Source organism: Emiliania huxleyi (assembly GCF_000372725.1).
Source record: "Emiliania huxleyi CCMP1516 unplaced genomic scaffold EMIHUscaffold_1, whole genome shotgun sequence".
Classification (NCBI taxonomy): Eukaryota; Haptophyta; order Isochrysidales; family Noelaerhabdaceae; genus Emiliania; species Emiliania huxleyi.
This window is the reverse complement of record NW_005202428.1, coordinates 1685827-1711818: the sequence shown is the minus strand read 5'-3', so window position 1 is coordinate 1711818 and position 25992 is coordinate 1685827. Positions and strand designations below refer to the sequence as shown.

The window sequence follows — 25992 nt, the reverse complement described above, 5'->3', positions numbered from 1 at the left end:
CCGTGGCCCCTGGGCAACTTGATGCGTAGGCGGACGGACAGGAGGTACTCGTGACGCCGTTGATCAGGTTCGAAGGATAGAACGTGTAAAACGTGGAGCTCATGGTCGCGCCGACGCGGTCCAGCGCTGTCTGTGGGTTGTAGCTGCAGGCCGGCGGGAACGGCGGCCACTGTGGCGGGAGCGGCGGCGGCGGAGTGGGCGCCTGCGTCGGCGGGTACGGCGGCGGCGAGGGTGGCGGAGGCGCTGATGGTGGGCTCGGTGGCGGCGGCGGAGGCGGCAACGGAGGTGGCGGCGAGCTGGGTGGTGGCGTGCTGGGTGGCGAGGGTGGGCTGGGCGGAGGCGGTGGCGATGGCCACGGCGGCGGCGCGGTGCACCTCGACGAGTGTGCAGGTGCCGTCGACGTCGTAAACTCGCACGTGTACTTGGCGCACGGACAGCAGTCATCGTTTCGGTAGCCATGATTGCAGCAGCTCTGGCAGCCAGAGCGGTAGGTGCAACAGTCGGCTGTGTCGCACCAATTGTCTACGACATGTCCATTGGGGTTTTCTACCATCGGCAGGTCGGAGCAGGGCGGAAGAGGCGGCGGCGGCGGGCTCGGCAGCTCTGGCGGCGGAGACGGCGGGGCGGGCACGCATTGAACGCTCCCTTCTCCCTCTCCAGCAGAGGAGCATGGGTAATTAGACCACATGCATCTCCAAGAGTTGCCGCTGCCAATCTGGCACAGCTGACGATCCCATTTACGGTACACGCCCCAGTTGGGCGCGCCGGACGCCTGCCCGAAGGGGTCCCAGTGGTACACCCCGGCGCAAGCATTGTTCATGCCGGCATTCGCAAAGGTCACAAACTCACAGTGCGGCGCGACGGGCGGCGGTGACGGAGGGAAGGGCGGCGGCGGGCTTGGCGGCGGCAGAGGGTCGTAGAGCTGCACCTCGCGCAGGACGATCTGCCGCTTTGGCCCTGGCAGGCGCAGAACGAGGTAGCGGCCGGTGCCGACACAGGTAACTTCGAAGGGCCCCGGCTCGGCCGGCGCCGTGTATGTCGCGCACGGCGTCGGGTAGTTCCACCAGCCGTCGGATATGTCCGACAGGTACAGCTCAAAGGAGCCGAGATAGCCCATCACTTGTCCCGCCACCCGCGTCGGCCGGTTGGCGCCCGCGTTGTAGATAAGCACGCGCTCGATGTTTCGGCTGCGGCAGAGGTCTATCTGAAGCCATGGCTCACCCTCGGTCTGCGTCGCGCACAGGCTCGCGGCGAGGTGCGTATCATTGATGAATGGCTCGACGCTGGTGTGGGCGTCGTCGATGCAGTGGGCCGCGGGGAGCGGATGGCCCGCGTAGGTGCCCTCTGAGCTCATCGTGGCGCCGCAGCGCTTCACAAAACCAAACTCTGGAAGGAGCGGCGGATGTGGCGGAGGCGGTGGGGACGGCGGGGGCGCTGGCGGCGGCGGCGATGGGGACGGCGGCGGCGACGGCGGCGGCGGCGGCGGCGGAGAGGGAGGGGGAGGTGCTGACGGCGGGCTAAATGGCGGGAGGCTCGGTGGCACGCGGGGGGGGCTGGGCGGCGCCGGCGGTGGAGACGGAGGCGGTGGGAGGGGTGGGGGCGGGCGCAAGGGGCCAGGACTGGGCGGCGGGCTCGGCGGGGGCGGGTCGCGGCACCTCTCTCTCCAGCACACGTTGTTGCCGCACACCCTCTCCACACCATACGGGCAGCTCCAACAGGAGCAGGGGCAGGTGGAGAGATCCCTAGCGCGCCAACCGCCGGCGCAGCAGTCGCCGATATTGTTGCTGGTGCTGCAGCAGCTGTCGGTTGACGTGGCTCCCGAGGCCGTCGTACCCGACATAGTAGGGTTCCCCCAGTTCGTGGAGGGAGAGAACGGATTGTCGGGGGTGGCGCACCACGAATATGAAAACACGTTCATGCAACCGGGTGCGACGGTGTAATCCGGCGGTGGGGACGGTGGCACCTTCGGTGGGGCCGGCGGCGGGGCCGGCGGCGCCGGAGGCGGGGATGGCGGGCAAGGCGTGCACCTGGCGGCGCAGCCCGAAATGAAGTTGCCTCGTCCAGGCGCGTCGCACCGAACAGAAGCGCCGATGCACTCCCAGCTGTTCAGCCCGGCGGGACAGAGGCGGCGCTGCGAGGAGAGGTACTCGTACTCGGGCGTGAGGCGGTAGACCTCCTCCGTGCCGCAGGCGCCGTACGGGCCCGTGCAGTCGTACGTGACGCAGTCGCAAAGGGGAGGGCACTCCACCGGCAGCACCCTACCGCCGGCCAGATCGCCACCCACGGCACAGTTGTACCCGGAGTCGCGGCAACCGTAGTAAGCGTAGCCCACCTGGCGAGCGGAAAGGCGTCGCGTCGAGAGGAAGATGAGAGAGGGGTGCCTTCTGGCGGCGCGCACCCCGTAGAGGTTGTTGTTCGCTTGCGAGTGGCGGGAGCACAGCTTCTTGCCCGGGTTCCGCGCGCCCGGCCATGTCGCCAGGTTCGATGCGTAGGCGGCGCCTGCCGCGCTTGTTTGCTGGTAGGACACGCTGTCCCCCTTGTACTGGAAGATGTGGTTCCGCTTGCAGACATTGTACGCATCGGGCCCGTCTGGGTCGGCATACTTGACACACTGGGACGGCGCCCTCCCAGCGCCCGACACCTCCGTGCGAGGGTAGTAGACGAAGGGCACTACCGGCGGGGGTGACGGCGGGGGTGGAGGGTAGTGGCCGGAGATTGTGACTTCGCGCAGCACAATCTGGCGGTTCGGGCCGGGCAGCTTGATGATGACGTACCGCCCGACGGTGTTTCCGACGCCCGTGCACCTACGCGTAGGTGCCGGGCAGGTGTGGGCCGGTGCAGACGCCAAGCGCTGAGAGGGCGTGCGCAGCCGTCGCACTCGACATCAAACGGCCCCGCCTCGTTGGGGGCGTGGTAGCGGCCGCACCAGTGCCCGACCGTGCGGCTCGGGTCGGACGAGTACAAGGCCTCGGGCGCGGGCGTCGCACTCACGTACACCTCGAACGTCCCAAGACGTTCCATGTACTTATAGTCGGCAGGTTGAGCTCCCGCCACGTTGTAGACGACTACATGCGCGACGCTCACGTCCGGGCAAGAGGGCTCTGCGTGCGGGCAGCCACACCTGCAAAGAGGAGGGGGTGAGGCGGGGATAAGCGCAGGCGAGGAGCCGTGCAAGTGTAGCAGCGGGGCTTTCACATGTCGATCATTAGCCAGGGGTCGTCCTGGACCTGTGAGGCGCAGTAGCCATCCTTGGTCGTCTCGGTTGGCCAATAACGGATTCCGAACGTGCCCTACAGACCAGTCGTGTTGAGTCGGGGAAGGGTAAACTCGCCGAGCGCATCTGCGGCGCTTTGTCGCACCACGAGCCCTGCACCCGTCGTATCCACCACGCCATTGATGCAGTTTGTGGCGTAGAGAGGAATCCCGTCAGGTCCTGAGATCCCCCACGTGCCGACCTCGGTCGACGCGTGGCTCACCGTCGCGCCACACCGAGTGAGCTGAGTGTCCGCATAAGGGGATGCGGGCGGCGGCTTCGGTGCCTTGTTCGGGAAAAAGGGAGGCGGCGGCGGGACCGACGGCGGTGGCGGCACCGGCGCGGCGCCCGGAGGGTATGGCGGCGGCATTGGAGGCGGATCGGGTGATGGAGGCGGCGACGGGGGTGGCCCCGGCGGCAGCCTGGGAGGAGGCGACGGTGGCGACGGAGAGGGAGCCGCGCCGGGCGGGAAGGGCGGCGGCGGGAGGAAGGGGCAACACACGCACGCCTTTGGATAGTAAGGCGCCGGGTCGACAAAGGGCGGATTCGAAGCGTCGCACACGATGGACCCCTGCACGATGAACCAGTCCGTCCAGGCGGCCATCCCCGAGGTGTCGTGGGGCGTCCCCAGCCGCACCATCCCCGTGCAGGTGCAGATGTTCTCCGCGCTGCTCGACTCGGTTGCACATTCACTTTCCACGAGCGGCGCGGCGCAAGTGAATGGCGGCGGCGCCGGCGCCCTCCCAGGCGGATAGGGTGGCGGCGACGGCGGTGGAGTGGGCGCGTCGCCGGGCGGATAGGGTGGCGGCGACGGCGGCGGCGTGGGTGCCTTGCCTGGAGGGTGCGGCGCAGGGTCGAGGTAGTCCGGGAGGCCGTTACTGTCGCTGTCGGCCGTGCCCTCCTCGGCGTCGGGGATGCTGTCGCCGTCCGAGTCGGGGTCCGTCGAGTCGGGGAGGCCGTCGCTGTCGCTGTCTGCCGTGCCCTCCTCGGCGTCGGGGATGCTGTCGCTGTCCGAGTCGGGGTCCGTCGAGTCGGGGAGGCCGTCGCTGTCGCTGTCGGCCGTGCCCTCCTCGGCGTCGGGGATGCTGTCGCCGTCCGAGTCGGGGTCCGTGGAATCGGGGAGGCCGTCGCTGTCGCTGTCGGCCGTGCCCTCCTCGGCGTCGGGGATGCTGTCGCCGTCCGAGTCGGGGTCGATTCGGTCGGGGTTGCCGTCGCTGTCGCTGTCGGCCGTGCCCTCCTCGGCGTCGGGGATGTTGTCGCCGTCCGAGTCGGGGTCGGTCCAGTCGGGGAGGCCGTCGCTGTCGCTGTCGGCCGTGCCCTCCTCGGCGTCGGGGATGTTGTCGCCGTCCGAGTCGGGCGTGTGAGGTGGCGGCCTGGGCGCCTTATCAGGCGGGTAGGGCGGGTAGGGCGGCGGAGAGGGCGGCGACGGAGGCGCGCACGGCGGGAACGACTCGGAGAGGCGCCGTGCAGGCGATGCGTGGCGCGCCTCCACTTCGCCCGAGATGGAGGCAGAGACGTCGTCGGAGCTGGCGCCGGTAGGGAGTGCCGCCTCGGCGCCGTCAAAGCGCGAGAAGGCAAACTTCGTCGCGTGCGGGGCCGCCACCTCGTACATGGCAGCCTCACCCTCGATAGCGCCTTCCGCCATCGCCGATGTCCGAAAGGTGCCCGAATCTGGGTACTCATCGACGCGGCCCTGGCGCGGCTCGGCCGACGCAAAAGACTGCCCGATGATCCCATGCGGGAGGTGCCGCGCCGCAACGCCGCCCCGGGCGCGGAGCGAGACGTCGAGGCGGTGGGCCGGGCCGGAGATGCGGTTGTACACCCAGTTTCCGCGCACGACGGCGGTCCAACCGCCAGTGGTGAACTCGGCGCTCGAGAAGCGGACGGCGATGAGCATCTCCTCGCACCGCTTGGAGGCGCCGGTGCCGAGGAAGAAGGGGCCACCGCCGCAGGAGCCGTTGATCATGTTGAAGCCCGTGTTGTACTCGCTACGGGACAGATCATGGACGCGTCAGGAGACACGCGTTGCAGCCGGCCCTCTGGCACATCTCGCACTTGAACTCGCTCGCCCAGAAGGAGGCGAGGCAGAGCTTGTTCTTCCGTCCGCCGACTCGGGCCGCAAAATGGATCTACAACCGGGGAAGGAAAGGGCGGGCTGGGAACGGTTTCGGTGGTTTGTGGGATCACAGCAGGCCAGGCACGCCTCGGTGATGAACGACCCTTCCACGACCAGAGTGCCACCCTTGTCGTAGAGGTTGTGCAGCCGGAAGGTGGCGTCCTCTGTCCTAACGTTGATGGCCAGGCGCGGCGCCGAGAGGAAGCAGTAGTACCTGCCATCGCGCCCGCGGAAGTCGGCGCGGCCGCCATGAGCAAGGTGGAGGTGCGGGTCCTTCTCCACGTTGGCTTGCAAGCATGGATCTGGCCCCGCAAAGCCTCTGAAGTCTAAGCCATACAGTTGTTCGACGCAGATCGTGGTGAGGGCTCGTCCATGTCCTTGGTTGAGGCCACGCCGGTGTGGGTGGTTGTGGCAGCAGGGCAGCTCTGGTTTGCCCTCGCAGAGGTCGCAAATCAAGTCGCGCGCCCGTCCTGACAGAGCTTGCGCGTAGTCACGAAGTCCAAGCGGCACTGCGTGTGTAGACATGTCGACGTCGCTGAGGCAAGTCTCTGGGCAGAGCGCCTGCACGTCCTTGATCACGTCGCGCAAGTCCACAACGTTGGTTGTGTGTTTGTGATCTTCCTTGCAGAGCCCAAACCCGTGGGCCTGCTCGCATGTGGGCTGAAAACCGGCCGGATCGGAGCACGGATCCAGCGGCGGGGGCGATGGGGGGGGCGGCGAAGACAGAGGGGGGTGCGGCATCAGCTGTGAGCCAGCGGACGAGGAGGCAGCAGACGAGGAGGAGGAGGAGGAGGAGGAGGAGGAGGAGGCGGAGGAGGCGGAGGAGGCGGCGGCGGAGGAGGAGGAGGAAGAGGAGGAGGCGGAGGAGGCGGAGGAGGAGGAGGAGGAGGAGGAGGCGGAGGAGGCGGCGGCGGCGGCGGAGGAGGAGGAGGAAGAGGAGGAAGAGGAGGAGGAGGAGGAGGAGGAGGAGGAGGAGGAGGAGGCGGCGGCGGCGGCGTTTGAGAGTCCGGCGAGCAGCGCGATAACGAAAGTAGCCATCGATCCCGCCGCCGACTCCGGCCTCTGGGTCGGTGGTCCGTCCGGTAAGGAATCCCCATCCAAACGTTTCAATTTGTTTTCAATTAGCGGACGGACGGACCACCCCAAAGTTATGATGATAACATCTGGTCCATTAACACACAGGTTTTCCTTCTCTCTCTCTCTCTCTCTGTATCTCTCTCTCTCTCTCTCTTTCTCTCTCTCTCTCTCTCTCTCTCTCTCTCTCTCTCTCTCTCTCTCTCCATGTATCACGACTCGAGTACTCGAGTACCGTGTTGCGTGTACCGACATACCTACCCAGAGGCGGGCGGACTGCTGACGGGGGTTGCTAAGCGCGGTGATGGGTGGATGGAGGCTCAGGACGGCGGAACTGGACATCAGGCCTTCGCTAGACTATTGAGCGTTAGCGAGGCGGTCCAGGACGACCAGAGGTGTCGATCGAAGCTACTGGAGCCGGCGAAAAAAGAAAAACGCGGTTCTCTCTGGCTCCGACGGCCCAAACCACGCGGCGCAACCACCGGAGGTTAGTGCCCGCCACCACAAGCTCCTGCTGAACTGGCTCCGACGGCCCAAACCACGCGGCGGACTCGGTGGTGAGTTCGCGCCGACTTCCCTTCTGGGCCATGCTCCTGGCATTCGTCAAGGACAAGTGGCCCATACTCGCCGTCTGCCTCATCTTTGGCGGCCGCCAGTACAGCAAGCACATGACCGGCGTCGCCGTGCGGTCCGTTACGCCGGCGCAGGAGTTGGTGACGCTGAAGAAGCATGCGATGAGCGAGCACCAGCTGAGCAGCCTCAGGAGCCACCTCGAGGCCGCGCTGCCGTCGCTGGAGGGGCAATACCTCGGCCGGGGCTTCGCCAACACCCGCGGATTTGTGTTGAAATTCAACACGCAAGGCGCCGCGAAGCTCCGCGACCCTGACTTTATGAACGGCACGTACTCCTTCCTCTCGCCGTTCTTCGAGACTTTCCGCGACCCCGCGGCCAACGCCTTTGTCCTCAACGCGCTCGTCGTCCCTGCGGGCGGCAGTGCCGACGAGGCCCGCGACCCTGCGGTGGGCCTCCACGTGGACAACACTGTCGGGATCGACTCGGCGCGGCCCCGCCTCGCAGCGCCCAGGGGAACCCCAGGCGCTGGCCTCTGACACGCCGCTCCCCCCAAAGGTACGCCTCTTCCTCGCGCACTCCGTCTCTGTCCTCTACGTCACGGTGCCGGACGGGATGGAGGGCGGCCAACTCAAGCTCTGGTCGTACTCCAACAAGCCCGAGTCGGCGGCAGAGCTTGCCGCCCCGGAGGGGAGCGTCTCTCCCGAGGAGGGCATGCTGGCCGTCTTCCGAGGCGACTCGTACCACCTCGTCGACAGCTGGCGGCTGCGCGAAGGCGGCGGCGGGGGCGGCGGCGAGGGCGGCGGCGGGAGCGGGCACGGCGGCGGCGGCGGCGGGGGCGAGCGCTCGAGGCTGAGCTTGGTGCTCGAGGCGTACCAGCTGGACGAGAGCTTCTACAGCGCGACAACAGAGTTTGAAGTGAACCGCAACCACGACCACCGCGTCTACGCGACCGAGGTGCGGCCGCTGCTGCTGCAGTTCAACGACCTGACCAAGTGGTGCCTCCGCGCGCTTCTTGGCATGACTTGCTGGCTCAGTGTGGAAGCATGGACGAAGCGCGGGCGGAAGCCGGAGACGGCCAAGAGCGAGACGCTCGAGCAGAAGCAGGCGCGCATCCTGCGCGAGCGTGGCGAGCGAGGTGGTTCGGCGCCAGGCAAGGCGAAGGGCGCGGCGCAGCCTGGCGCCACAAGGGTGGGCAGCAGCGCGAAGAAGCGCCGCTGACGAGCGATTATCTGGACAGCGGGGTCGACAAGGGCCGCCGGCCGCGCGCAGCTAGAGTCGGGGCAAGGAGGCGGCGCACAGCGGCGCTCCTAGCCTCGGCTCTCGCGCACTGGCAATGCTGCGGATGCGCGTAAAGTTACACATGGACATGGCTTGCTTGGGATGTCTGATCCATCGCTAGTTTCCTGACGCAACTGGGTCGTTGTATGTGAAATGTGTATAGCCTCCCCTCTCTCGCTGCATGTGGATATGTGCATACGTTAGCGAGCCGCAGTGCCTGGTACAAGTAGAGGTAGGTAGAGTCTAGAGAGTAAATAACGTGTCAGCACGATGAGAAACCACGCTGCCGCTCCAGGTTGTCGCCTCTATTTCCAGGAAGGTCCGCCTGCGTGCACCGCCAGCTTCTCAGGGCCATCGCGCGAAAAACGACGGAGGAGATGCATCCTAGCTGTCGCCACCGAAGGCGACTCGACGTCGCTGAGATCGGAGATCAACCTCTGACCGGTCGCACGTCGCTCCTTTGACCCCGACGTGATTTACCCGTGCAGATCACATCAGGACACGGTCTCGACGCGCTCGGTACGACGCCTGCGACCCGTCTCGGGTCAGGTGGCACGACGCTCATCGCGCCTGCCAGCGCTGCCGTGCAGGCTGCCACGACGAGGTCGAGCACGCTTCTATACGCTCGCCGAGCCTTCCTTTCCATCCCATTAGGCAGCCTGGGAACGGTGGCGGTCAGAGGCAAAGCCTGCGAGGGGTGGTGGAACCACATGTCACGGCCACCGCCGGCTCGACGCAACGATAGCCTCCGGAGGCTGACTTTGAGGCACCATCATCGGACGATGTCGGCGAGTTGGGTCGCTCTCGCGGTAGCCAGGTAGCCCCCCATACTAGTAGCACCAGCCATGGCCTCAGGGAGCGCGGGCGAGGGCGCTGGGAGCAACACGGACAAAAAAACATCAAAAGTGGTCATTATGACAGCACCCGTAATTGCAACTAGTCATCAAATAGACAATACGATTTTGCACGACCTCTTTGAAAACGGCGAAACGGGGCCATGTCCGACTCCGAGGCTTCCATGCCGGGCCTGGAGCCGTTCCACGTGCGTCAGATCCGGATGGTCGAGCGCGTCCTCGGCCAGAAGGTGTCGCCACGCGACCACGCGATGATTGATTGTCTCGCGGAGCGCATGGAGAGGTACGGTTGGCACTCCGTCAGCATCAACCCGGTGCCGCTTGGGTATCAGTACATCATCCAGGCCAAGTCTGAGAAGAGGCGGGAGGATGAGGCCAGGCAGCGGGCCGCGCAGGACGCTGCGCAGCCTCAGCCTACCGCCACTTTCGCCGCACCGCCCGTGGCACCGCCTGCCGCCGCTGCCGCTCCGGCCGCAGCATCGCAGGCACACTCGCAGCACCAACAGGCGCAGCAACCCCGGCCCAACGAGTCGCCCGAGGGGTGGACGAGGGTCGGGAAGGGCGGCAAGCCGGACAGGTTCACCATGAAGAACTTCGGCCGCAACCCGCCAAAGTCGGGCAAGCGGAAGCAGGAACACCGCAAGCCCGCACCCAAGGGAGGTGGACCCCCACCCCCTTCTCCCAAGGTGGTGGACAAGAACAGGCTGAGCGCATTGGGCGCTGGCCCTTCTGGCACCAGCGGGAGCCACGAGCGCGCACCGCCGCGCTCTCCCTCCCCCACCTCGCCGCCTGCCAAATCGCCGCGGCCGTCTGCGCCTGCTTCCGGGTATGACTCCGAGCTCGAATTTTCCGACGCTGAGGCGCGGGATAGGGTGGCAGGGGTTGTGCACGACGCAGTGCAGCAGGCTGTGATGCAATATGGCTATGACGACGAGCTCTACCAGGCATGGAGGGACGGCAAGATAGGCGAAAAGGACTTGCCGGAGGAGGTGATGGCTATGACTTTGGACGTTTGCGAGAGGTGGCGAGCGGAGCAAGAGCGGTGTAGGCGCGCCCACGCGGCCCAGCGGCTCTCCCGCGACCCCGGCCCCTCTCATAGCCGCAGCCGTAGCCGCAGCCCCAACTCTTGCCGCTCTTCTAGTGTCGGGTAGTGACCAGGGGGGGTGAGGGGACGGATTGAAGATCCCTCACAGTCACCAAGATCGTGCAGGGCGGGGACACATGTCCCTAAATCCCATCTCGTCTCAGAGTTTGACCGTTTTTATTTATTTATTTATTTACAATACGATTTTTATCCGAATGTGCGCGGCGGGGTGTGCCGGGTGATCAGAGCGGGAAGAGGCCGCGCTCGGGCTCCTCAATGTTGGTCAGCACCGCGCCGGGCGGCTGCTCGGTGTACCAGAGTGAGGGCTCGTCCGCGATCCGGCGGCAAAACATCTCCTCGAAGACCTCGACGTCGTACTTTGCCTGCAGCTCGTCCACCCACGTCTCCTGCACCTGCGGGGACGCGCCACGCGGACACCAGCTGTGGTATGCTGCGCCTCCCTGCAGCTGTGGCATGCTGTGCTCTGCTACCTTACCATACATGGCTCTCATGTCCGTGTCCGTGTGTGTGCCTCGAGCCCACTTCCGACTGCTGTTGTATTCTATGCGTGGCTCCACCCTCACGGACGGCGCCCGAGAGATGGCGAGGGCGACCCCCCCCCCCCCCCCTTTGCGCACCTCCTCGAGAGGCATGCCGATGGCGAAGCAGGTGGTGCCGGAGCCGGACATCATCACCGCCTGGAAGCCAAACTTGCGGAGGTCGTCGCACATCTGCCTCAGCTCGGGCATCAGCTCAAAGGCGGGTGGCTCCCGGTCGTTGACGTACAGATCTGGATTGTACACGTCACCCCCCTGGGGGGAGGACGCGCGGCGAACCCTCAGGCTAGGCGGCGGCGGCGGCGGCGGCGGCGGCGGCGGCGGCGCCCCTCGAAACGCGAGAGGAGGTCTGCGGGGTCTGCACCCGCGGGACCGGCCTCGCCGGGCTCGAGGCCGAGCGCCTAGCGGCGGCGGCGGCGGCAGCAGTGAGCGAGTGTGAAGGTGGCCCGGCCTCCGCCAAGCTGCACTCTCGAGGCGAGGGCCGCGGCGGGGGACGCAAGGCGCAGAGAGCCGGGCGGCGAGTGCTACGAGCCGTGCGAGTGGCGCCTTGAAGACGGAGGGTGTGGATAGGCCGGCCGCGGGCTTGATGAGGTAGCACGCCTGCCGCTCCAGGTCCGGGCAGAGGGTCAGCGCCACCGCGGCCGCCCCAGAGGGGGCGGGAGAGGGTGAGGGGGCAGAGGGCGCGAGAGACACACCGTCGGCGGCAGCGGTCTGCGCGGGTCGACGAGCTCGCCGCGGCCGGTGCAGTAGGCGGTGCCAGCGGAGAGGAAGAAGCCGCAGTCGGAGCCGAGCTCGCCCGCCCACTCAATCAGCGTCTCCTGCGAGACTGGCAGGCCCGCGAGCCGGTTGGCCGCGTGCAGAGCGGTCGCCGCGTCCGAAGAGCCGCCGCCGAGGCCGCCCTGCGCGGGTATGCGCTTGTGCAGCCGGCAGTGGATGGCGGGCGACGACGGCACTCGCTCCGCGTAGAGGCTGAGCGCGCGCACGACCAGGTTGCTCTCGTCCGTCGGGATCAGCTCAGCGCCGAGCGAGTCAGGCGTCACCTCGAGCGACGCGAGCGGCGCGCCCTCCTCGCGCGGCGAGGTCCAAAAGTCGAGGTCGTCGAAGAGCGAGACGGTCTGAAACAGCGATGCCAGTTCGTGGAATCCGTCCGGCCGCTTGCCCACCACGCGCAGGAAGAGGTTCACCTTTGCGGGTGCGACGAGGCGCAGGTCGGGTGCGGGCGCAGCGTCCTCCACCTCACCCACTGCGCTCAGCGCGGAGGCGTCGAGCGAAAGGCGCACGCCAGGTGCGCGCAAGTATCTCGGCGTCGCAGCTGGGAGCCGCGACAGCGCCGACGGTGGCGCCAGCGAGACGAGGAGCGACCACCCCCACATGGTAATCTAAAAAGAATTTTCACCCCGCCAGACTCCCGCGCGAGTCCCATCCCTCGTTTGGCGTGTCTGTTTTCTTTCTTTCTTTCTTTTACTCCCGCGCGAACCCTCACTGGGGGGGGCTGTTTTCTTTCTTTCTTTACTCCCGCGCGAAAAGAATTTTCGGAGTTTCGCACGCTGATGCAAAACACAACCGCGGACCCAAGACGCACAAGACAGACAGTCGAGAAGGGAGAGATGACAGCAAAACTCTTTCACACGACACCAAAGAACAAACATCTCTCTCTCTCTCCCAAAGAACAACTCTCTCTCTCTCCATGCCTGATTCTAACGAGACACAGAGCAGCGGCACGGGCGTTGCCGATCGAACACGGATTGCTGAGGGTCATGCACAATTCGTGCGGTTATGGGCTGCAAAACATGCAAACGACAGGCCACGCCACGTGCGCCACCATATCCAGCTGCGCAGCGGCAACGACTGCCGAGGCGCAGGCCGAGCCGCAGCCTACCGATGCCCCGCCGACATGCGGCATTGGCCAAAATGGTATGCTGGGCATCTCAGGTTGAGGAAGGCAACTTGAAATAGCAAGGAGCATCCTAGAATGCAAAGGGGTAACTCCAGATGCTAGCGCATTCACGAATGCAGTTCGCATTCCAGGATGGTCGACGCATCCTGGAATGCGTGGACCATCTTTGGAATGCGGTGTGCATCTTGAAATGCGAAAAGTCAACTCGGCATTCTGAGTTGAAAAATGCAATCTGAATTGATTTTTTGCAACTCAAAATGCCCTCAGCATCTCAAATTGCGGGTTCCCCGCCCCTGACGAACGCGGTATATGCGGGGTGGAAGCAGGAAGGAGACGCGAGATAGAAGACGACGACAAGCGCAAGCGACACACAGTGTCGTGCGACAAAAAAATCTAACTGAAATTTCTAAGACTAGAGCTATAAAAAAAACATTGGCTCGCGGGGGTCATATTAGTCTGGACCCCTCATTCGACCCCCTGGACTCCCCTGACAGCGGCCCTGAAGGACGAACGGATGGGAGCCTCGTGGAGAACCACTTCCGCATTGGCACGCCGGGAGATGGCAATGACTGCGCGAAAGACAAGACCCTGCGCGCAGTTCGACGCAGCGGCGACGGCTCTTCGATCGAGTAGTCGAAGCGATTGCTGCTCGTGTCATCTATCAAAGATTGCACGGCCTGCGCGGGGAGCATTGTGGTTGGTGTTGGTGTTGGTGTTGGACTAGGATTTCAGTCTAGGGAATGACACCGCGACAGCATGGGGCACGGCGCACGGACCTCATCAAACGGAGCAGTATCGCCGTAAGCCGCGTCGACCGCCGCCAGCAAGCGGTCACGGTCGCTGTCGAGCAGGCAGCGCGCCTCCTGGACCCGGAATGCCTTCGTGACATCGCTCGGACGCCGTGCGGTGCTGAGCGCGACGTCGGGGCTCTCAGTCAGTAGGCGCGACACCGTGACTGCTCTAATAACCTTGCCGATGGCTTGCATCAGCTGCTTGTGCGCTCCGGCCAAATTTTTCGATGGATCCATGCGGCGTGCAAGCAAACCACTGCCTGGTGGCGAGCTCAAGGAGCTGTGCTTGCTGCCTGGTGGCGAGCTCAAGGAGCCGTGCCTGCTGCCTGGTGGCGAGCTCAAGGAGCCGTGCCTGCTGCCTGGTGGCGAGCTCAAGGAGCCGTGCCTGCTGCCTGGTGGCGAGCTCAAGGAGCCGTGCTCGCCGATATTGGTTTCCAAGGGGAACGGTTGCTTCTGCCGCACTTTGGCCGGGGCAGCCCCTTGCACTGCGTAAAGCAAGCTTTTTTCGCCAGACTCTGTCTCGTCATAGACGTAGACAAAGCCTCCGGCATCGAGGGGGTGGGCGGTGCCGCCCGCGAGCAAATGCTCGTCGCCTGGCAGCAGCTCGCTCGGGTTGACCCAGGCAAAACGGACGAAGCCAGAGCCTAGACCTCCGCGGTCCGTGTGTCGCGTTCCTCCCTCCAAACACGGTCCGTGTCTGAGAGAGAGATTTTTACAATACCTTCGCCGCCCCTCGCCTCCACCGCCCCCCTACTCCACCGCTCGCCCTCCCCCCCCGCCCTACCGAACCACCCACCGCGCCCGCCCATGCCAACTTCCGCCCCGTCCCGCTTGCCGGCCCATCCCGCCCTCCGCCCGCGCCCCCCTATCCCCGCCCTGGCTGCCTGGCCCGGCCCGCATCTCTTCAACATCACGCGCCAAGTGGGAGGGAAGTGGACGGGGCCCTGAGCCGACCTAGCCGCCAAACGGAACATGGGGCGCCCAACACGTGCCGGATTACTGTGCCTTCTGTGCCTTCCCCGGGCACAGCCTTTCGGTTCGTGAAGGGTCGGTGCGTGTCGTGACCCCCTGGAACACCCGTACCCCCGCACCATCTCTGCCTCTCGGTTGCTCAACCTTGCCACCACCGGGAGGCGGCCAGGGCTCATAGTTACATAGACTCGGTCGAGAGACGCCAGATTGGCACCTGTGCCTTTCTGGACAGGGTGGCCCGCCACAACGACCCCTGGATTGCGACTCGCCGCTTTCCTCCCGCTGTGATTTGTGTGAGCTCTGTGCCTTGCTCTGCTAACAACGAACCTAAAAACCTAAAAGAGAGGTTACAGGTGGGGTAAGATCCGTTAGCGCGAGATCGGCGGGAGCTCAATACCAAACAACTCTAACTGTGTTCGTGTCGCTCTAATTGTGTTCGTGTCTGGGGCCCCGTGTAAAAAGTAGAAAGAAAGAACAGAGACCAACGAAGGGAGGATGGGAGAGCACGCAGGAACGGAAAGGAAATAAAACAGACAACCCAAACGAGGGATGGGAGGAGGACAGGCGACAGCCCCCCCCCACCCCCACCCCCCCTCCTCCCCCGCCCCCCACCCACCTGCACAGCCAGGATTTTGGATGGAAGAGCACGCCCCAGGAAATTCTTTTCGAGGCGGCTCCCGTTGGTGTACCTGTGTTAGTGCCAGTGCGCGCCAGTCCCGTACGTAGGTAGGCAGGTATCCCGTGCAAGAAAAAAAACAGACAAGCTCCAAGTGCTCCAGGGGAGGGACTAGGGGAGGGATGGAGCAGGCGCACATCGCTTCCAGGGAGGGGGGCGCCAACTTCTGCTCACACCACATGCTAGGGGGGGGTCCGAAGAGGCTTCACCACATGCTAGGGGGGGGTCCCGACCCCCCCCAGCGCCTTCACCACATGCTGGGGAGGGGGTCATGGCCGAGGACCCCCCAGAGTGCAGAGACTCGTGGTCAGACCCTCCGGGCCCTTGATTTTACGCCTCATTTCGCAGCCGATTCATCGCGGTTTTTGGGTTTTGGCAGGCTCGATTGGGCGACGCCCGACGGAGCCGAACCCACACAGGGATTTTAAGGAGAGGAGTGTGGTGCTAGCCGTCGCCCACCCTTGGCGCTTGGGCGTCTGCCTCGTTCCTATCTCGCTTCGCAGTCCCTCGCCGATTCTGCAACCTTTCATGCCACCTCGCGATCGTCCCACTCTCGTCGTTCTCTCTCCTGGATACCCATCACTGAGCCGACAATGCTACGGGTAGCCCCAGGGTGGCGCCCACCCCCATGCCCTCGGGCACTTGCCTGCGCCCTCGCGCACTAGCCCACGCCCTGCCCCGCAAGATCTCACTCCATCCCGGCCTGTGGCATACCTCGGCACCCCCTTGCACGGAATCTGAGCGTGAGGGAATCTGAGTGTGAGGGAATCTGAGCGTGAGGGAACCTGGGCAGTGCCGCGTAGTGCGGCGTGCGCGCACGTGCGCGGACGTGCGCGGACGTGCGCGGGCGTGCGCGGGCGTGCGCGGGCGTGCGCGGGCGTGCGCGGGGCGTGCGCGACGTGCGCGCACGTGCGCGCACGTGCGCGGGCGTAGTGCCGCGTGCGCGCACGTGCGCGGGCGTGCGCGCGCGTGCGCGGCGTGCGCGGGCGTGCGCGCGCGTGCGCGGCGTGCGCGGCCAGGGCGCAGGCAAGTGCCTGAGGGTATGGGGGTGGGCGCCACCCTGGGGCTACCCATAGCATCGTCGGCTCAGTGATGGGTATCCCCTGTCGCTTCCTCCTCTGTCGCGTCGCTCTAAAAGAAAGAAAGAAAGCAGACCGACCAAATTAGAAAACAGACATACCAAGGGAGGGATGGGAGGACGGCACGCCGCCACCACACAGGGATTTTAAGGAGAGGTGTGTGATGCGCTAGTCGCGTCGCTCTCCTCACACGGAAGGGAAATTCTTTTGCGTGGTCCTCCCGTTCTCCCTCCTACTGGTTGCGCTCTCCTAGTTCTCCTGCTCCTGACAAGGCTTCATCCTCTGTGAGTCTATCGGTAAGCGCGGGTTAGCGCGGGTTCCACACGGGTTAAGCCACACTAACCCAGCGGGGGTCAGCACGGGTTGGAACGGGTTACCATAACCCGAGGGTAACCCGGCACTAACCCGGCACTAACCCGGCACTAACCCGGCACTAACCCATCCTAACGTATGCCCCCGAGCAGCGCGGGTTAGCGCCGGGTTAGTCTCGGGTTAGTGCCGGGTTAGTGCCGGGTTAGTGCCGGGTTAGATGCCGGGTAAGCGTCGGGTTATGGTAACCCGTTCTAACCCGTGCTGACCCGTGCTGGGTTAGTGTGGATTAACCCGTGTGGAACCCGCGCTAACCCGCGCTTACCGATACGCGATAGACTCACTCCTTACACGCTCAACTTACCGATAACGGCGTTGCCGCGGAGAGCACCAAGGGGCAGCTGCAGCCAAGCCGTCCGAGGGAGAGACTAACCCGGGTTAGCGCCGGGTCAGTCTCGGGTTACCATAACCCATGCTGACGTATGCCCCCCAGCCGCATGGGTTAGTGCTGGGTTAGTGCCGGGTTAGTGCCGGGTTAGTGCCGGGTTAGTGCCGGGTTATGGTAACCCATTCTGACCCGTGCTGACCCGTGCCGGGTTAGTGAGCACTAACCCGCGCTAACCCGCGCTTACCGATAGACTCACTCCTCTGTCGCGTCGCGAAGGGAAATTCTTTTGCGTGGACCCTCCGTCGTCCCTCTCGCCTCCCTCTGCGCCTCGCGCAAGAGTTGACCGCGTCGCTGTCCCAGAGAGCGCTCGTCCCGCATCAATGGCCGACGGCGACGAGCCCCCACAGCGTGTCGAGATTGAGGCTGGCGGCGACACGTCGGCCGCCACCTTCACCCTGCACAATGAGGACCACACGATCGGTGCCCGCCACCCTTCGCCTGAGCCTCGGATGCCAATTTCACCAGCCACGGCCGCAAGCGCTCGCCCATCGCACCCCATGAGCCTCCCTCACGCGTCGGCAGGCAACTCGCTCCGCTACGTCCTCAACAAGGACCCGCAGGTCTCGTTCGTTGGCTACTCGGTCCCGCACCCCTCCGAGCCGAAGATGAACCTGCGCATCCAGACTGTCGGACCATCCGCGACAACCGTGCTGCACGGCGCCCTCGGTGCGGCCCCTCCCACCACCAAGTGCTGCCCCCCTTCTCCTGATCCCATCCAGCCTTACCGAGTTGACTGCGGTGCAGGCACCCTCTACGAGATTACAGCGCACACAAAGGAGACCTTTGAGCGCGCCCTCGAAGACTTCAAGGCGAAGCAAGAGAGATAGCGCAGAACCGCGCAGAAATATAGAAATTGTGTGTGAGAGTGTCGGTGGTCGGCGCGCGGTGCCTCTCCCTCTCCCGCCAACCCTCTCCCCCACCCCTCCCAGCTACTCGCTAACGCTAGAAGAGGAGAGTTGGCTTCTAAAAATCTCTAACGCTATGCTTGGAGGTGTGGCGTGTGGGGTGGTGGGAGCGGAGCTATACCTGAGAGAGAGACCTGTGTGCGCGTGGTTGAGGAGGCGGCGAAAAGAGATATGGAAAGAAAACACGCACCGGAATATAAGAGACAACCGCTCCCCTCAGCCTGGCATCAGTCAACTGTCAACGTCTCATACACCCGCTCGTGCGTTTCTCGCGTCCTCGTTGTCCTTCCGATGGCGCGCCCCAGCTCTTCACAACGCACGTGGTTGTCCTTCTTCGGCTGTCTTCGGCTGTCGATGGCCCGGCGCCTCGCGAGAACCAGCTCTCGCCTCGCCCGGTCACTCAGCACCGCGCTCGCTGAAGAGGCTTCTTCCGCCCTGGTCACTCTCCATGACAGGACTGTCGCCATCGGCACGCCGCCGCGCACGCTTGTGGACCGTCTCAGCCTCACCCTGCGCGAGGGAGACCGTCTGGCCATCCTCGGCGAGAACGGGAGCGGCAAGACGGTGACAGCCCAGCTGCTCGGCCGCGCCATCGGCGGGAGCGCCGACGGCGTCGAGCTGACGCCCTCTTCAGCGGTCGCCTCCTCAGCTGGCGTCGGGCGTGAGGGCAGGGCCGTCGTCCACGTCTCGTTCGAGTCTCACCGAAGGCTGCTCCAGTCGGAGGTGAGGGAGTACCGCGAGAGCCGCTTCGACGTGACGCACCGCCGCGCCACGCTCGCCTCCTACCTCTTCCCAGAGCTGAGGCCGGACTTGCCGCATCCGAACGGGTGACGCAGACGGCTCACGGCCGCCACCTCTCCGACGGACCTGGCGACGCGTCCCCGCACGCGAGGTAGGTTTGCGGGGTACACTCCCAAGGAGGCGAGACTCGCGCCGCTCCCGGTCCCGTACGACGCGGACGCACACCACCCCGGCCTTGCCGCACTCGAGTCGGCCGTCACGCGAGGCGAGGCGTGCGAGCCTAGTGTAGGACAGCAGACGCGGAGCAGGCGCACAGCCCTCGCACATGCAGCGCGCGAGAAGACGCGCACCCGGGTGTATTCGGCGCAGCCTTTGCTCTTCGCGCGAGGCGCAGGCATGGTGTGCCGGAGCATACCACCCCGGAGGGGAGTGCGGAGGGGAGTGCCTCCTAGGCGGGCGAGCTCCTCCGGCAGTTCGGGCTCTACGAGCTGCGCCACCGGCCTCTCTTCGCCATGTCGACGGGCGAGGCGCGAAAGACGATGGTTGTCGACTGCCTGCTCTCGCCGCCGCAGCTGCTCGTCCTCGACGAGGCCTTCGACGAGATCTAGCCGAGATCTCGCCGAGATAATCCGAGATATACCTGCCGCAGCTGCTCGTCCTCGACGAGGCCTTCGGCGGCCTCGAAGGTGATGCTTCGGCTGTATCTCGGTTGTATCTGGGCTACATCTCGGTTGTATCTCGGCTGTATCTCGGCTACATTTCGGCCACATCTCGGCTACATCTCGGCCATAGGCCTTCGACGGCCTTGACAGCCAGTCGCGCGACGATTTGCGAGAGGTGCTGCCTCGATCTCGGCCATCATCTCGGCCATCATCTCGGCGGATCTCGGCGGATCTCGGCGGATCTCGGCTCCCCATCTCGGCGGACCTCGGCGGTTCTCCGCACCAGGTGCTGCTGCGTACCCTCGATGCCGACGGCGGACGCCGCACCGGTGCGCTCGCGCTGATCGCGCACCACCCGGACGACCTCGTCCCTCCTCCGACGCACGCGCTGCTGCTCGGCCAGGGCGAGGGAGAGGGCGCGTAGATGCGGAAGGCGACATGCCTCTCGCAGCCGCGAGCGTGCCGGCCGCCCATCTCCCGCCCGCAAGCCGCGGCCCGTGTCTCCCGCGACGGCATGAGGGGTGCCATGAGTCCACTGCACCGCCCCTCTCCCACACCCTCGCGCGTGCCCCACCCTGCAGGGCGCACCGGCTTCCTCGGCGGCGAGTGGCGGGAGATGGCCGCCACCGTCGGCGCCTACTTCGACTCGCAGCGCCTTGCGTCGAGCGCGCGGCCGCCGCGGCCGAGGCTTCGGCGCGGGGCCGTGGCGGCGGAGGCGGCGGCGGAGGCGGCGGCGGCGACGATTGTCGATTTTCGTGAGGTGACTGTGCAGTACGCGACAAACAAGGCGCCGCCTGACTTGGGTCTGGACGAGTCCGTGATCTCGGCTGTCGGCTGAGTCCGAGGCGGGTTTGCTCGCAGGTCTTCGACCGGCTGTGCTGGAGGGTGCGTGAGCGAGAGAAGTGGGTGGTGCTCGGCGGCAACGGGAGCGGAAAGTCGACGGTGATCGAGCTCATCACGGGCGACAACTTACAGGCGGGCGGTAGGAGCACACCTCCACACACACACACACACACACATCTCCACATCCCGTGAGGCAGGGAGGAGCCCCCTGCGGCAGTCAAGCTGCAAGGCGCAGCGCACATGGGCCAGGTGGCCTGACCCTTCCACGCAACCTGCAGGGCTTCCGGCAGGACCTGTGGCTCTTTGGCAGGAAGAAGGGGAGCGGCGAGAGCATCTGGGACATCAAGAAGCAGCTGGGTGAAGCCCCACGAGAGCCCACACAGCTCCACCGCGGCCCCACTTGTCTCTCGTGTCCTTCACACCTTCTCGTTGCAGGCGTCCTCTCCACCGAGTTCCACATGGCCTCACGTCCGTAGATGCTTCCCCCCTACAGACCCGTGCACTCCAACTACCGCTCGCGACGACACACGCTCCGCTGTACTCGGCCGTACTGCAGCCGTGTCCGCTACACCCGTAGCCTTTGCACTCACGCGGCCCCGAACACAATCTCCCGCGAACCCCTCCGCTGCATCCAGGACTACATTGACTACGCCGACCCGTCCATCAACCGGAACGCAGCCTCGGGCGGCGGCGTCACCAACTGGGAGGCGCGTGCTCTCTGCCCTCCTCTCTGCTGCGTAGCCGCAGCCGCACTCGCGGCTGCCGCTGGGGAAGACAGCGAGGGATCCCCCCCTCCCTCCCCCGCAGGTTGTCCTCTCCGGCTTCTTCGACTCGGTGGGGCTGCGGGGCTGCGCCGTCACACCCTCCCACGAGCAGGAAGCCAGGCGGCTGGTCGAGCGGCTCGGCCTGCAGGACCTGATCTCGCACCCGCCACCACGCGGCTGCACCGCCGCCGCCGCCTCCGCCTCCGCCTCCGCCTCCGCCTCCGCCTCTGCCGCCTCCGCCTCTGCCGCCTCCGCCTCTGCCGCCTCCGCCGGGGAGGCACGCCCGGCCGCCCGCGCGACAGCTGGCCGAGGTGTGGCCGAGTCGCCGTCGAGGCTTGGGTCCGCTGTAGGCGCCTCCGGACGGGCGCGTGAGCCAGACCTTCCGGGACTTGTCCAGGACATGTCATTGACATATCCGATAGGCGGGGCGCGTGAGCCAGACCTTCTTCCACCTCTCGCACGGCCAGCAGAAGCTGGTGCTGCTCTGCCGCGCCCTCGTCAAGCGGCCGAGGCTGCTTCTCCTCGACGAGCCGACGCACGGCCTCTCGGCGGCCTTCCCCCACGCGGGACGGGTTCGGCCGGCTTGCCCCACGCGGTAGGATTGAATGTGTTGCTGGTAGGGGCACAATCGCGAGCGGCTCCTGGAGACGCTTGCCTCGCTGGCCGACGATGCGGAGTCGCCGGCGGTGGTGTACGTGACGCACCGCAGCGACGAGATCGAGGCGCCATTGACACCGTGGCATCTCTTGATTGCCTCGGATGGTAGTATTTTTCCTCAGGCGCTCGAGTACGAGAATGTGCTGCAGCTCACGGGAGGCGCGGCGGCCGACGGGTCGGGCTGGAGGGTGGTGCGCACACCGAGGTAGAGAGCAGTGGCCCCAGAGCCCAGTGCCGGTGATGCGCCTCCAATGGCGCGGTGTGCACCTGACGACGTGCAGGCTACAGCGTCCAGCCGCAGCGTGCACGCAGGAGGACCAGCCAGGACGGTCCGACGCACTCGCACACTAACAAAACAAACCACACATACATACACACATGCGCACATGCACAGGCATGGCACATGCACACGTGCACACATGTCTCATGACGATTGACGCGTGAGAGGTCATGTGTGCATGTGGATGTGCATGCGAACGACCCTGTACATATACGCGCGCACAACCCGAGACCGGACAAACACACGCGGAGCTATAAGAAAATCGGATCCCGAGTGACACATGGCGAGAGACACATACAAATACACGATTGGTGACGCTGGTCCAAAGGCGCCAGCGCACCCCCGTCCGCGCCGCGCTGCCGGGCTAGAAGGAGAATCGCCGCCTACCCCTGCAGCAGCACCTTTTTGAAAAGCTCGTACGAGATGGAGTTCTTGTCTCCCCCCTTCGCGGCGACGAGCAAGTTCATCTCGTCGAGGAGGAGCCCCGTCTCGCGGTCGTTGAGCTCGAGGCCGAAGGCGGCGACGGCGTTCTTCATCTCCTTCTTGGAGATCTTGCCGTCGCCGTCCTTGTCGAAGAGGCTGAACGCCTCGCGCAGCTGCTGCTCCTCGGAGGCGGCGCCCGGCGCGTTGGCCGCCTTGTCCAGCAGCAGCTTGAACTGCGACTGGTTGATGGTCTGTCGCGGGCCAACGGGCGGCGGGGGGGGTCGGTGGTGGAGGCGGGGCCGGCGGCGGCGGAGGCGGGGGCGGGGCGGCAGTGTAGAGGAGGGAGCGGAGAGGGCAAGGGGGAGGGGCGGGTGGCGGCGGCGGGGTAGAGGGGCTGGTAAAGATGGCGGCGTCGAGGAGTTCGCCTCGTGCAGGCGGTGCTTGAGGCGGCGGTGGAGCGAGGGGGTGGGCGGGAGCGGGAAACGAGGGCGGCGGCGGGGTGGCGAGGGAGGGCGTGTGGCGACGGGCCTGCGTGCGCGCGGAGCCAGCCTCGTGCATAATGTCGATCGCCTCCTCGTCGGTGATCGGGTTGCCGAGGTCCTTCATCACTGCCTTGAGCTCATTCTTCGATATTTTCCCGTCGTGATTCTTGTCAAACAGGTCGAAAGCATCCAGGTGCGAGCCGGATCCAGCCATCGTGGAGCGGCGCTCGCGGCGGCGGCAGAGGCGGCGGACGCGGCGGCAGCGACTTGCGCCGAGCGAAGGCAGGGAGCCCTGCGCGGGGATGCAGCGGGGGCGGGGTGACAGGGGCGTTTCGAGGGGCGGAGAGGTGACAGGCGCGGCAAGCGAGCCAAGGCGGCGTGCAGCGCTGCTTTGGAAAAGAATTTACCCCGAGCACGACACGATTCCTCCCCCGGCCAGAGGAGGAAATGACAAGGGAGAGAACGACGAGAGTGGGACGACCGCGAGGTGGCATGAAGGTTGCAGCGAGAGTCGGAGAGAGACTGCGAAGAGAGATAGGAAGAGGCAGACTCCCTAGGGTGGGCGACGGCTAGCGCACCACACACCTCTCCTTAAAATCCCTGTGTGGTGGCGGCGTGCCGTCCTCCCATCCCTCCCTTGGGTTGTCTGTTTTCTTTCTTTCTTTTTCCCCCGGGACGACCGCGAGGTGGCATGAAGGTTGCAGCGAGAATCGGCGAGAGACTGCGAAGAGAGATAGGAAGAGGCAGACTCCCTAGGGTGGGCGACGGCTAGCGCACCACACACCTCTCCTTAAAATCCCTGTGTGGTGGCGGCGTGCCGTCCTCCCATCCCTCCCTTGGGTTGTCTGTTTTCTTTCTTTCTTTCTTTTCCTCCCCCATCCCTTCCTTAAGCTAATACTCCCTCCAGCGGCAACACATCGGCCGTGGCTACCTCGTCGCGATGATGATTCGGTTCATCGGCGTAATGCTCAGCGGCACTGCGCTCCACCTGACCGTGTATCCCAGCTTTTCAAGACGGTACGTCCGGTGCACGTCGGACGCCAGCGGCACGCCGAGCGCGCGGCGCAGCGCCTCGGGAGCGTCGGCGGCGGTCTGCGAGTAGCAGCACGGCATCAGCGCGATCGAGCGCGCGTCGGCCTCGGCCGCGGCGTCGATGATGCGGTCAGTGAGGGTGCCGCACCCGTGCACGCCGACGACGGCGCAGCCACGCGGGAGCGGCGCCTCTCCAAGCCTGGCCGGCAAGTGCACGACGCGGCCCTCCGCCCACGGTGCAACCTCCGCCGCGGCTGCAGCCACCGCGTCGAACGACTTTGGGCGTTGCGGGTCGTGCACTTGGACGCGCCCAAACTGCTCAAACTTGAAGACTGCAGCAAGAGCGCCGACGAGGCCATGGCCTCCCGCCGCGTCGACCAGCGTGCCGCTCTCAGACTTGAGATGGCTCCGCACGCGCGCAAAGAACTCGGTCGCCTCGAAGAACTCCTTGCGATCGACCGCGCGCCGCGCTGCGAGCGCGAGGCCAAAGCGGCCCATAAGCGTGCCGCCAGAAAACAGCGCGGCGGTCGGGTCGCCTCCGGCAGCCGTGCCGCCCTCCTCTCGCAAGTGGAGCCGGTACCGCCGGCCGGCGTTGACCGCGTGGCGCGTCGCCTCATCGTTGAGCGCCGGCCAGGCTCGAAAGCGGGCGTCTGCAGCTACGTGCGCGGCGTGCAGGCCGGCGGCGAACGGCGAGGGTCCTCCGTCGGCTGTACGCCGCTGCGGTGCAGCTGTGCGACGCACCGGAGGTGCTGATGAGAGCAACAAGGGTGCAACGCAAAGCATTCGGTGTGCTCGTGCTGGGGTGATTCACGAGGGGTGCGCTCTCCCCGCGCCCCCCCCCCGCTGAGGCGCCAATTCCGATCGGCCCTTTTCTGCGGGATGAAGTGAACGTTCAAATAGTGCATCTGTTTGGTACTCGACCGTTGCTGACAGTAGTTGGGTTCGTATGCAACCGTTTTGGGTTGCTGCAGCGATGACAATTAATTGCTGTCGCCCTATGCGCCATCACCCCCTTCGCCTCTTCCACCGCCGTTGCCGCCCCCCTCTCCTCCGCCCTACCTACCTCCCCCGCCCCCGGACCCCTCCCTGCCGCCGCGGTCCCCCCTACCACCTCCACCGCCGCCGCCCTCCCCTTGGCCGCCCCCTCCATCACCATCTCCTCCTTCGCCGCCCTCTCCGCCTCCACCAAGCCTTCCGCCCTCACCTTCGCCTCCCCCCCCGCCACCACCATCTCCGCCACCGCCCTCCCCGCCGCCGGCCCCCCTACCGCCATCCTCTCCGGCTTCCCCGTCGCCTCCGAGGCGACCGTGACATTGAGCCTCGCCCACGAGGTCGCCGCCACCTCGCGCGACGCGTGTTTGCCGCCGCCTTCCGACGAGACGTGGCGGCGTCACTTGACGTGAACGAGGATGCGGTCTTCGTCCTCGCTATCTCGGCCGACTCCACCGTCGTCGACTTCAGCGTGCCCGGCGCCGGTGGCGTGGCGGGCATACTACGCGGACTGACTGACCCTGGGGGGTGCGCGTTCGCACACAAGGCGTACGTCGGGCAGCGGCAGATCATCACAGAATGGAAGGGCCGGAACCTGTCTCTCGAGAAACAACGGTTCAACAAGACGGTGCAGCACTACCGTGGGCGTGTGGAGCACCTCATTGGCCAGGTAGTGGACAACCGTATGGCTCTGTGCACTACGTGGCGTGGCTCGTTCACCCTGCTTGCCGCGGTGAAGTCGCGGCGCACATGGTTGGGCTCCAGGAGCGTATGAAGGGACCTAGGTATGATGTGTTTGGCCCGGCCGGTGTGCCCGCCGCACATCGCGGCGCAGTTTCTTTAGTGCTTTTTGCTGTTTTTGCTGTTAACACTGCAGCACCTCCGCGCCGCCCAGCCGTGCAGCCCAGCCAGCCGGAGGCGGGCCGCAAATGTCCCAGCCGCGCCCCCGAGCGAGGCCGAGCGAGGCCGAGCGGTCCCGAGCGGCCCCGAGCGGTCCCGAGCGGTCCCGAGGGACCCGAGTGGTCCCGAGCGGTCCCAAAAGCGGTCCCGAGCGGTCCCGAGCGGTTTCGAGTGGCCCCAGAGCACCCCAGAGCACCCCAGAGCACCCCAGAGCCTACCTGAGAGCCCACGACCGCTTGGCAGGCACCTGCGCGAGCCTTTTTCTTTAATGATTAACATCCGTAGTAAAGAATAGTGGTGGCACGGCTTCTCACCCGAGACCGCCGCGGAGACGACACCCTGCTGTTCTCTG

General features: G+C 65.7%; 7 protein-coding genes across 7 annotated transcripts; 4 read left to right on the top strand and 3 right to left on the bottom strand.

Annotated features, from left to right (window-relative positions):
- The first annotated feature begins 6942 nt into the window (after positions 1 to 6942).
- On the top strand, positions 6943 to 8572 carry EMIHUDRAFT_461010 (hypothetical protein). The gene is made up of 2 exons (XM_005794217.1): positions 6943 to 7501; positions 7572 to 8572. The coding sequence occupies exons 1-2, from the start codon at positions 7031 to 7033 to the stop codon at positions 8232 to 8234; spliced, it is 1134 nt and encodes a 377-aa protein (XP_005794274.1). The 5' UTR covers positions 6943 to 7030; the 3' UTR covers positions 8235 to 8572.
- Positions 8573 to 9181: 609 nt separating this feature from the next.
- On the bottom strand, positions 9182 to 12162 carry EMIHUDRAFT_461009 (hypothetical protein; the record flags this gene model as incomplete). Its single annotated transcript, XM_005794216.1, has 6 exons — positions 9182 to 9255; positions 10438 to 10645; positions 10871 to 11044; positions 11119 to 11190; positions 11336 to 11389; positions 11485 to 12162. 5 exons carry the CDS (start codon positions 12160 to 12162, stop codon positions 10475 to 10477), a joined length of 1149 nt encoding a protein of 382 aa, XP_005794273.1. The 3' UTR covers positions 9182 to 9255; positions 10438 to 10474.
- Positions 12163 to 13712: 1550 nt separating this feature from the next.
- Positions 13713 to 14125, top strand: EMIHUDRAFT_194397 (hypothetical protein; the record flags this gene model as incomplete). The annotated part of the gene is made up of 2 exons (XM_005794215.1): positions 13713 to 13923; positions 14007 to 14125. The coding sequence occupies 2 exons, from the start codon at positions 13713 to 13715 to the stop codon at positions 14123 to 14125; spliced, it is 330 nt and encodes a 109-aa protein (XP_005794272.1).
- Positions 14126 to 17281: 3156 nt separating this feature from the next.
- Positions 17282 to 17788, top strand: EMIHUDRAFT_194396 (hypothetical protein; the record flags this gene model as incomplete). The annotated part of the gene is made up of 3 exons (XM_005794214.1): positions 17282 to 17381; positions 17484 to 17627; positions 17706 to 17788. 3 exons carry the CDS (start codon positions 17282 to 17284, stop codon positions 17786 to 17788), a joined length of 327 nt encoding a protein of 108 aa, XP_005794271.1.
- A 393-nt stretch (positions 17789 to 18181) lies between these two features.
- On the top strand, positions 18182 to 22023 carry EMIHUDRAFT_461008 (ABC transporter related protein). Its single transcript, XM_005794213.1, has 10 exons — positions 18182 to 18693; positions 18763 to 18890; positions 19851 to 20029; positions 20131 to 20251; positions 20306 to 20361; positions 20748 to 20849; positions 20920 to 20946; positions 21299 to 21424; positions 21497 to 21598; positions 21656 to 22023. Exons 1-10 carry the CDS (start codon positions 18221 to 18223, stop codon positions 21740 to 21742), a joined length of 1401 nt encoding a protein of 466 aa, XP_005794270.1. The 5' UTR covers positions 18182 to 18220; the 3' UTR covers positions 21743 to 22023.
- A 173-nt stretch (positions 22024 to 22196) lies between these two features.
- On the bottom strand, positions 22197 to 22932 carry EMIHUDRAFT_61107 (hypothetical protein; the record flags this gene model as incomplete). The annotated part of the gene is given in 3 exon segments (XM_005794212.1): positions 22197 to 22463; positions 22477 to 22487; positions 22761 to 22932. 3 exon segments carry the CDS (start codon positions 22930 to 22932, stop codon positions 22197 to 22199), a joined length of 450 nt encoding a protein of 149 aa, XP_005794269.1.
- Positions 22933 to 23645: 713 nt separating this feature from the next.
- On the bottom strand, positions 23646 to 24533 carry EMIHUDRAFT_194392 (hypothetical protein; the record flags this gene model as incomplete). The annotated part of the gene is made up of 1 exon (XM_005794211.1): positions 23646 to 24533. The coding sequence occupies one exon, from the start codon at positions 24531 to 24533 to the stop codon at positions 23646 to 23648; it is 888 nt and encodes a 295-aa protein (XP_005794268.1).
- Between the last annotated feature and the right edge of the window lie 1459 nt (positions 24534 to 25992).